At 54.5% G+C, this 9,939-nt stretch overlaps 1 protein-coding gene across 1 annotated transcript; it reads left to right on the top strand.

The window, feature by feature from the left end:
- Window positions 1–733: 733 nt before the first annotated feature.
- On the top strand, window positions 734–3,495 carry LOC119102023 (peroxidase-like). The gene is made up of 4 exons (XM_037225398.1): window positions 734–803; window positions 1,090–1,460; window positions 2,104–2,606; window positions 2,938–3,495. The coding sequence occupies exons 1-4, from the start codon at window positions 734–736 to the stop codon at window positions 3,149–3,151; spliced, it is 1,158 nt and encodes a 385-aa protein (XP_037081293.1). The 3' UTR covers window positions 3,152–3,495.
- The last annotated feature ends 6,444 nt before the right edge of the window (window positions 3,496–9,939 follow it).

Genomic DNA, 9,939 nt, shown 5'->3' with positions numbered 1-9,939 from the left:
CGCAACATATTCACGGACGTTAAACGGGAGATAGTTATTAACCTCTTTCTCTTGATCCCCTCTCGTGGCCGCGGGCCATAGCTATGGCAGCCACACGGAGTCAGCAGTCGCCGCCCTCACCAGTGGCTAAGGCTCCCCTGCATTTCAGCCGGCAGCTGTGCTGCAAGAGGCCATGATAACGATGGAAACTGTAGCGAATGAAGTGCGCCAACTTGCTCAAACGGGAATAAATGAGGCGATCGCGGGCTCGGCGGAAGCTATACAGCACCGCTTCTCCGCGCCGCAGTCGTCGGAGCCCATGCTGTTGGCCCAGGCATCACTGCAGTCGATCCAGGTGCTGACCAAGCTGAAGAAGATGGAGGCCATGGGCTACAAGCCGTTAAGCACTGAGGCCCCGCTGTTTGATTGCCGGCATACAGCACCGCGCCAGCTTCAACCAGCTCGTCTCGCCCGTCTCCGTCACGATCCCCGGCTGCGAGGTCATGCAGCCGGCCGAAACTTGCGGGTTCACTTACCTCTACCGTAACCTCAGTGGCATGTGCAACAACCTGCAGCGTCCGCGGCTGGGGTGCGCGCAGTCAGCCTACTCGCGTTTCTTCCCGGCGGAGTACGAAGACGGCATCTTCCAGCCGACGGCGACGGGCATGGCGTGAAGCTGCCGTCGCCCCGACTGGTCAGCGAGCGCGTGGTGAGCACCTCACCACGCCCGGACAACCTGCGCACCATCTCCGTCATGCTGCTTGGCCAGTTCATCGACCACGACTTCCTCGCGACGCCGGTGTTCACGCTAAACGGCAGCGTCGGCCTGTCTTGCTGCGGCCGGCGGAGGCTCGTACCGCCAAAGGCGGTTCACCCGGTCGGCTGTAACCCAATCCGCATACCCGACGATGACCCCTTTTTCTCGGTGTTCGGTCGCACGTGCATGAACCACGTGCGCTCGCTGCCGGCGCCCTTCGAGAATTGCGTCGCCGGTCCCGTCAACCAACTGAACCAGGCATCCCATTTCCTAGACGCCTCCAACATCTACGGCAGCAGCATACAGCAGTCGAACCGGCTGCGAGCCTTCACCGGTGGCCTCTTCAACACCAGTCGGGGGTGACCTCCTGCCACAGGTGGATGGCAGCTTTATCTCAGGCGATGGCCGCCTCGGCGAGAATCCTGGCCTCACCTTCTTGCACACGGTTTGGACGCGCGAGCATAACCGCGTAGCGAAGGCACTGGCCCGGAAACACTACGACTGGGACGAAGAGCGGCTCTTCCAGGAGGCGCGCCGCATAGTCATCGGGGAGTACCAGCACATCATATACAACGAGTACCTGCCGGTCGTGCTCGGTACTCAGTACACTTGCGATCACGGCCTGGAGCCCGTGCACGGCCCCTCATTCCAGTACTCGGACCAGGTGGATCCGACCATCAAAACCGAGTTCTCCACAGCCGCCTTCCGCTTCGGCCACTCCCAGGTCAGTGGTCCGCCCAAGACGGGCTCGTCTTGAGCGCCGCCTGGTCACTGGTCGGCCCCTTCCGATGCTAGCGGAGGTGTTGGGTGCTCGTGCCCGGCCTAGGCACTTCACCGACGTGTATTCGCCAGCGCTCCTCATCAGCGTTCGTCATCCTGAGGTCTGAGGCCGCACCGTAACTGATGTTGAAACTGGTCACCATTACCCTTAGACTGGATGCAGTGTCTGCGATTCGTCTTAAACGCCTTAATACGACACATCTACGTCTTGCATGCGATGTTTTTATACAACTACATCAAATTATAAGAATGGCTTATCTTCAGAATAAGGGGAGGAGCGAGGTACATCGTTAATTATATGGTTCGTCCGCATGAACGGGCTAAGAGCATACAGGGCGATGTGAGCCTGGCAGTGCATTGTTGCAGTCAGCTTATTTGTTCGTTACTGTTTTTTTGCTCGTATCCACACGCCCAAATTACATCATTGTATAAAGTCTTCACCACCGAAACCGAAATTGCACGATCTGCTTCCGTAGGTTCAGGAATGGTAACCTATAGGAATCGCTTGTTCGGCGCACGCCGCATCATCATGACGCCACACTCTGCGTTCACCTGCCGTCTTGCCCACGCATCTTCCACTTCCGCAGGTGCACGACGCGTTTGTCCTCCGCAGCGAGACGGGCAAAATCACGGAGACCTTGGCGTTGGAAAACACATTTTTCCTCACAAACCTGATCGAAGCGCCGGGCGCCGTGGCGCAGTTCGCGCGCGCGCTGACGGACCAGAAGCCGCGCTTAGTCGACAGCACCTTCGTGCCCGCCATCCACGAGAAGCTCTTCGCCAGGGGCGCGCCGTTCGGCCTGGATCTAATCGCACTGAACATCAACCGTGGCCGAGATCACGGCCTGCCGAGCTATGTCACTGTGCTCCAGAACTGCCTGCGTCAGTCGTTGCCCAACTCATGGTCGGCGCTGAAGCCGTTTTTCGAGCCGGATGTGCTCCAACGCCTGCAGTCAGTCTACTACAGCATCTACGACATCGAACTCTTCATCGGCGGTGTGTCCGAAAAGCGGAAGCCCGGTGCCCTGGTCGGCGAGGTGTTCCAGTGCATCATCGGCGAGCAGTTCTTCAACACGCGATACGGAGACAGGTGAGGGTGATTGGGGAGCCTTTTGGGGCTTGGCAACCTCCAACACTTGAGGGACTTGGGAGCATTTAACCACCGCTGGTCTACTGGACCGCCTTGCGCGGGCATTTTGCGATTCGCGATGGCGTCTCTTTCAATAATGAAACTGCAGCTTCACTGCATTCGGAACCGGCGCCTGACCGACATGTACGCTACGCTACATTTGAGCCTGAGCCAGCTGCCACAGCCGTTTCCCTTGGCTGTTCTCGGCTTCCGGAGGCCTGTCTGTGCGGACGTACCTGTGTCCGTCCTCACCAGCCATTGCCCTCGCTTCTCACCGCCCCCACATCGGCAGATACTTCTACGACAACGGCGGCCAGCCACACAGCTTCTCGCATAAGCAATTGCGCGAGATCCAGAAGGCGAGCTGGGCGCGCATCCTCTGCGACAACGTCAAGGAGCTGGACAAGATGCAGCCGATGGCACTATGGCAGCCATGCGTCTCCTACAACCGACGGCAGCACTGCGGCTCACACGCCATACCTCAGGTCAAGCTCAACGTGTTCTAGACGCGCGCGACAGCATCTGGGCCTGCCAGCGGGGCGGGCGCTGGTCGGCGCGCCGATCCGAGGCAAGATGAGCTACGCCAGGGCTGACCTCTTACTCGTCCGAACTTGACAGAGCGGTAACGGGAGAGGCACGAACTTGGCAGTACGAGCGACGGGAGAGGGACGAACTTGACAGGATGAGAGACGGGAAAAGAACGAGCTTGGCAGGACGGGCGACGGGAGAGGGACGAACTTGACAGGACGAGTGACGGGAAAGAAACGAACTTGACAGGACGAGCGACGGGAGAGGGACGAACTTGACAGGACGAGTGACGGGAAAGAAACGAACTTGACAGGACGAGCGACGGGAGAGGGACGAACTTGACAGGACGAGTGACGGGAAAGGAACGAACTTGACAGGACGAGCGACGGGAGCGGGACGAAAATTGGGAACAAGCTTTGATTGCTCTTCGGCGACACTCTGACTTGCACGGACGTTTTTCTTTTAAAGGTTGCACGGCCCCCACCACCACGCAGTTTTGAGCGCTGGAGCACGGTTTGGAGCTTCAACTGTTCGGAGCACTCGGTATCGCGATGGTCGTATCAGCGCTCACGGGCCGAAGCGTCAGCCGAGAATAAAACCCAACCTCCCACATGGAGGCTTGCCTGTTCTGTGGGCCAGCGGCGGATCAGTCGACGAAAACACGAGATGTTCACATCCTGGCTGACCCACCTTCGTCGTATAGGTTGCTGGCGGACGTCGGAACAGCGCTTCGCGACTGCGCAGCAGCCATGTGGGTGTGAGGGGAGGTGTGTGGGGTTGCCCTGTGTTTTTTTTTTGGCGCCCGAACACTCCAGCGAGTCCACTGCACCGAAGGTGACGGGATGGGACCACGATAAGTCTTGAGGACTTTCAAGGAGCGTATGCCAGTTAATCAACGGTCCTGTGGGTGTGATTGCTGAGATGTGGTTGACAGTGCTTGGCGTCTAATAAAATTGAAATAATGCAAAATATCCTGAGTAATGCTTTCGCGGTGTGGGATTTCTGACGAAGCTGCAGTGAAAGGTTATGAGATTTGTTCATTGAGATTATGCATTTTTTTGAGTCATGGGCAGTACTCCTCAAATTTAATAATTTCTTGCGGCTTTGGGCCATTCACTTTGCATTCAACACCCAAGGGCTCGTGCCACAGCTCACAGACATTGTAGTGCTCGGGGCTTGTCTTGAGCTTGGATGTTCCATCCTTGGTTGCGGAGGTGGTTATTTTTTTATAAAGGATGGTGAGGATGGGGGGTGGGGGGGTGGGGTGGGGGCTGCTGAGGTCCCAACAAGGTGGCCTGCCTCATTTCTTCACAACTGATTTAGCTTACTCTGTCTTGACAAAAGACAGTATACCTTTTTAATGTTGGTTCATTTATGAAAGTCATTTATTCAGGCATCACAGAAGTCATGCAGGGGCAGATCCAAAGCGGGAGGCCACTGGAGGCACGTGCGCCTTCTGATCGGAAAGAAAACGCGCCCCTTTAGACATCGCTTTCGGGCGCTGAAAGCACTCTTCCATAGCGGCATTCGGCGACGGCACGAATTTTTGGTGGTGGGAGATGGGGACGAGACTAACCATGAAAAATTTGAGTCAACCCCGTGCACCAGAGGCATCCAGTTTAACTTGTCAAACCTTTACGTATCTTATGATTATACGTGCGTTAAGTTAATTACGTCGCGCATCCGCTCAGCTGTCGTGATTTTTAGTACACGCTTTTTTTTAGCCAACACACCCGATTTTTCATTACGGTGGGGAAGGAGAGATGGATGCCCTGGAGTTGGCAGGTGCATCGTCACGTACGACGAACATACGTTTCCGGTCGATAAACATCGGGCTACATTAACGAGTTCAGCTGATGGCTTGCACATGCCATGTTTTCCGTCCACTGATCCGACGCTAGTCCACAGAACAGGCAAGCTTCCATGTCAGAGGTAGGAGAGTCTGTCAGAAAGTCTGAGCAGTCGTCCAGATTCCCTGGACGACCCGACCTCTGGCTGCCGGGATGCCTGACGAGAACTGGGTGTGATGTGCTAATTATCATGACGTCACGGGAAACAGGCGGGTCACGGGAAACAAATAATCGGTGAGCCGGTGTTTCGTGCAGCATCATGGGCTGAGCCGTTCGCAACCTTCACGGAGATCGGTGGGTGACAGCCCACAATCGTCCTTGTATGACATAATTTTACTCATGCTTCATTTGGTTGCATTCCTGTTGAAATTGAAAAAAATGCTCTCACAGAATACAGGGGTAATATATGCAAGGCTCCAGTAAACAAGACCACGATGTCCGTCTTCGAACGGACACGCAAAAATTATAGCACAGAGACTAGCCTCTGGCAGGGGTCTGATTTGCGAAGCGCTGGTGCGCATGTGCTCTCCTGTACGTAGGGTTACGCGCCCGGTGTGCGCCAGTCTGTGTCGCAGAGTTCCGTTGAAGGGGGGGGGGAGGATGGGGAAGGGGGAGGGGGCAATTACAGCCCGGGCGCAAACAGGATGGGCGCACTCCGCGATGACTTTGTGCGTTCCGTTGTCAGGTCACCACCCGGTGCACAGCACACAGTTCTGTGCACAGAGTTTCCACGTGTAAGCGGAGATACGCTGCGACCTGTTTTGGGATTTGCTTGTTTATGAGCAATATTTTTGGTGGTTATCGCACGCTTGGGCACCACTGCGTGGTCGTGTTGTCTCTAGAAGCCCAAGGCCTTTTAATAAAGGGACATTGTCACGGACGCCACTGTTTGCGGCGAAGCAAGCGCCAAATCTACGTGTTGGTTGTAATTTTTGAAATATAACCCAGCGCACCCTGCCCTCGTTTTCCAATGGTCCCCACCTATGGTGGCAAAGGGTGAGACCTGATATGCGTCAGTAAGGCATTCAGCTCCTGGTTCTCGGCATTATGAGTTCAGACTTGTTATGTTAGTTAGTGAACTTCATTCTACGAGTAGGCGCTGGTAAAACGAGGTTATAGAGCAAACATTCGGCATATTGACAGTACTTGACAATTCAAGCTGTGGTCATAAACGCAACTTGAAACGTCGAATGTTGACAGGATGACCAATGTTTATAACTAATGTTAAACCAATATAACTACAATGAGACACAACACATAACCACAAAAATATAGAAATAACATGCGATAGCTAAATAAAAAAAAACGCTTCTCTGGGCCGACCCATTCAAACCATCACCGCTGTTTTCCGAACAGTCCAGGAGCATGTCGCCTCCCCTGCGATTTGAAGCCACGATGTCCACTGTCCACAGGAAATACGGCCGGAGCCTAGGTGGCAACGCACGGTGTTCCTCGCCTGAGCATCTCTTGCATCCGATGGAACACATGCATTCTCGGTACTTGAACACGGCGGGCCCCGCGGGCCCGGCGAGCCAGAAAACAAAAGCGAACTCTCGCCCGCGCCCCCACCCCTTTCCTCTCCGCTGTCCAGGTTCTCCAGAAGGAAACCGAACAGCAGGGGGAGGAGGTGGGTACAACGAGAGGTCATCTCACGGGAGACAGCAGCGCCTTGTCGACCACCGGTGGAACAACCAATGGAATGTGCACACTGGCGTCTAAAAGACAGGCGTTAGGCTGCGCCGACAGCCACCCCTGTAAGCTCACTCATCGCTTCACTCGAACGCTAAATCCTCGAGAGTCCCGCCCGAGCGCCCGCACAAACCACAGAGACGGTCCATGCTCGGAGTGAGGCTGGTTAGCGGAGGTCCCCGGCCAGGGCCGCATGGCCGTACCGCAACTCACCTCTCTCCTTCACTTCGCGGCCAAAAGCCAGTGTTGGCCGAGGGCGCTCCCATCCTCAGCAGGCCAGCCGGAGCGCGCCGAGTAGCCCAACGGCCAGGGCCGGTGTAGAAGGGGTGTCGATTAACCACCTGAGCGCATACTGATCGCACGGGTCAGCTAATCCTAGTCCTGGCGTTAGCCACCCTCCCTTTTTCGTTTTGTCCAGACTGGCACTTCTTGGTGAGGCTTTGGGAAGTTCCACTCGGCCTTCAGCAACACTAGAGCTCAGATCGTGACTTGGTCTTCGCAGTTTCAGTTCAGAGTCTGGAACCTGCAGCTCCGAGCGACCAGTTTTGCCAGGCTTCGCTCCCGCCCTTGCGGTAATCGTAAATTTGTTTGCATTTTCATTTTTGCCTCTCCTTGTTGCACCTCGGCTATTGCACCATACGCGGTGGTAGGTCCAAGGACAAAACGGTTTGGCGTTAGGGCATGCGTAAACCTTTACCGATCAGTTGCACGTATATTGTTGATAAACCTTTTGCGTTGCTGGTTTCGAACTAAATCACAAAATGAATTTAATGTGAAAAGGCGAATACTCTCAATAACATTTAAACCCCGGCCTTTCAACAGCATGTGACAGACGGAATGCCAGCTAACCTGTTTTTCCGGGTTCGAAGGAACGCTGCATTTGAATAGCTTGCACGTTTGGTCAGTGTCGACCAAATGCAATCGCAGAAATTTAAAGAATATGACCTTGGAATCACATGGATTTTAGAAGCCCAATCACCAGACCTGAAATCTGTGGTAATAGCTTTATTATCGCAGTATCTCGTGCATATGTATTTCATAACATCCAGCTTTTGTAAGAAACAAGCCAGACACAAAATACAACAGCAGCACATGCACATATAGAACGCTTCGCTTAAGTACATGATCTATGCACATGAAATCAGTAGCTGGGTTGCCGAGCTGTTTGAGCAATTTCGGTCCACTTGTTTAAAAAAGGCCTCAAGAATAGCCCGGTATGACCCAAGCCCGTATGCTCAGCTTATAATCCCATTTTGGGTATCTGCAGCCCAAAAACATTGAACACATCTGTGAAGGTGGATATTGACACATACACAAGAAAATGTTGACTGCGTGGGACTCTAATCACGAAGTAAGACTGTGCACCGGCCATACCTCACACTCTGCGGCGTCCTTGAACCCAGTGCCTTCCATTTCCAGGCACCTTACAGTTTCAGCACGTCGGGAGCGGCGCCTTCTCACAGTCTCGTGCAGAAATGTGCGGACATGCGTCATGCCCGCGTAGGCCCGTCACACTACCGCAAGAAACGAGGCACTCACATGACGCGGCGCGATCTGTAGCTCTGATCTCTGTCCCTCTGATATCTGTCTCTCAGATCTCTGTCCGGGCCGGAAGAGACATGCACGCTCTCTTCGCCACCATACGCTGAGTTCATTCCCCGCGGGGGGACGTCGCCAGTGAGGCAGTCTCCACTGGCCTAGCGGTACGCCGTCGACAGCGCAGCACTATCAGACGAACGCGGCCGTGGCCGTGGTCAGCAGCAACAGCAGCGGCAGGCTCAGCACGCCCAGGGTGGCGCCGGCGCCCTTGAAGTCGAATACCTTGAAGTATCTGTCCTGCCGCGCCCACGGGTTCTCGCCGTCGTCAAAGTAGAGCGGGCAGCGGTCCCCTGGAATGGCCGGCCAAAGTCTCAGCGAGAGTGGGGGCGAGCTGACACAGTACGCTCGGAGGGGATCTGTGCAAACTCCGGCACGTGGTCAGACGCTTGGAATGCCGAACTACGTGACGAGTCGGCTGGACGCCCAGCAGATACCAGCAGGCCCATCGACGCCAACAGCCGTCATGTGAACACCAGTCATACCAGTTGCATTGCAGCTGCTTCCAGACCCAGACCTTCCGCCAACTGAGCTTATGCAGTTTTTTCAAACCCCAGTCATTTAAAAAAGATCGGTCTTAGTACGTAGCAGCATAGATGCCTGAGAGCACTTTCCTGCCAGTGTAGAGTGCCAATTTTTCGGACGTGTTAACACCATTTCACCTTAGTGTCGGTGTTATGTTTTAACAGTCAATGGTTGTTTGAATGCTTTGTATTACAAGTAACCACTGAAACGCTGAAGGTTTGCTATGATCGGCATAATAACCCCCGAACTCTTAATATCGGGCATTGGCACGTTTTCACAAAAGGGCACCCATGTCAGCATGTGCAGAGCTCTCGATTGCAAATAGTTCCTCACTCCTTTGCTAATGGCGCAATGCTGTTCTACTCTTGGTTCGCGATAAGGCGAGACTTGTGACCCGAAATTTAGCGCATCAGTTTCTAAAAAGACAACGCCGTGTACTATATGATCACCATGGCCCTTACGTCAAATACCTGCAAGGACGTGCCCCTTTGGAAAACTGTGCCTCCTGATTAGAATTCCTGGATCCGCCCCTGTTCATATACCGCAGCCACGTCCACATTGTCTGCGTAAGTACCCCTCATCTAAGCACCGTTCCAGCACATCAGTCATCTTTGCGGTGCATTTTGATTGGTAGGTTCTCCTGACACTCACGCTCGCGCTCGTTCTCGCGCAGGTCTAGAAACACGGCTGCGCCTTCCGTGTAGTTAGTTGAGTCGGCACGCTGGTTAATGTTGCAGAAGCTGCCGACCGCCTGCGACATCTTGATCCGGTTGATGTCCGTTCTGACGTACACCTGGTGGAGGAAAGTGTTCCGTTTCGCTGCCGGGGATGGACGCTGCACTCGTGTGACATCAGCCTAACTGCCAGTGTCAGGGAAATCTGTGTCCTCACTGCCCAGGGCAGCTCGACTGTCACCGCCCCATGACCATGCGCAGGGCAAGGGGTGGGGGTGGGGTGGGGTTTGAGGAGGACATGGATCGGAGAATACCTGAGGACTTTCAGGTAAGTAAATTTCACGGTACCTAGTCAGCTCCGTACAAAACACGGTATTGTCAATTAACAACAGTCGCCATGAAAATCGACTGCTCTGTTTCGCACACATCTTC

Source organism: Pollicipes pollicipes, unplaced genomic scaffold, assembly GCF_011947565.3.
Source record: "Pollicipes pollicipes isolate AB1234 unplaced genomic scaffold, Ppol_2.1 Scaffold_5332;HRSCAF=6302_pilon_pilon_pilon, whole genome shotgun sequence".
Lineage (NCBI taxonomy): Eukaryota > Metazoa > Arthropoda > Thecostraca > Pollicipedomorpha > Pollicipedidae > Pollicipes > Pollicipes pollicipes.
Note: the sequence above shows the minus strand (reverse complement) of the source record. Positions and strands in the feature narration are given on the sequence as shown.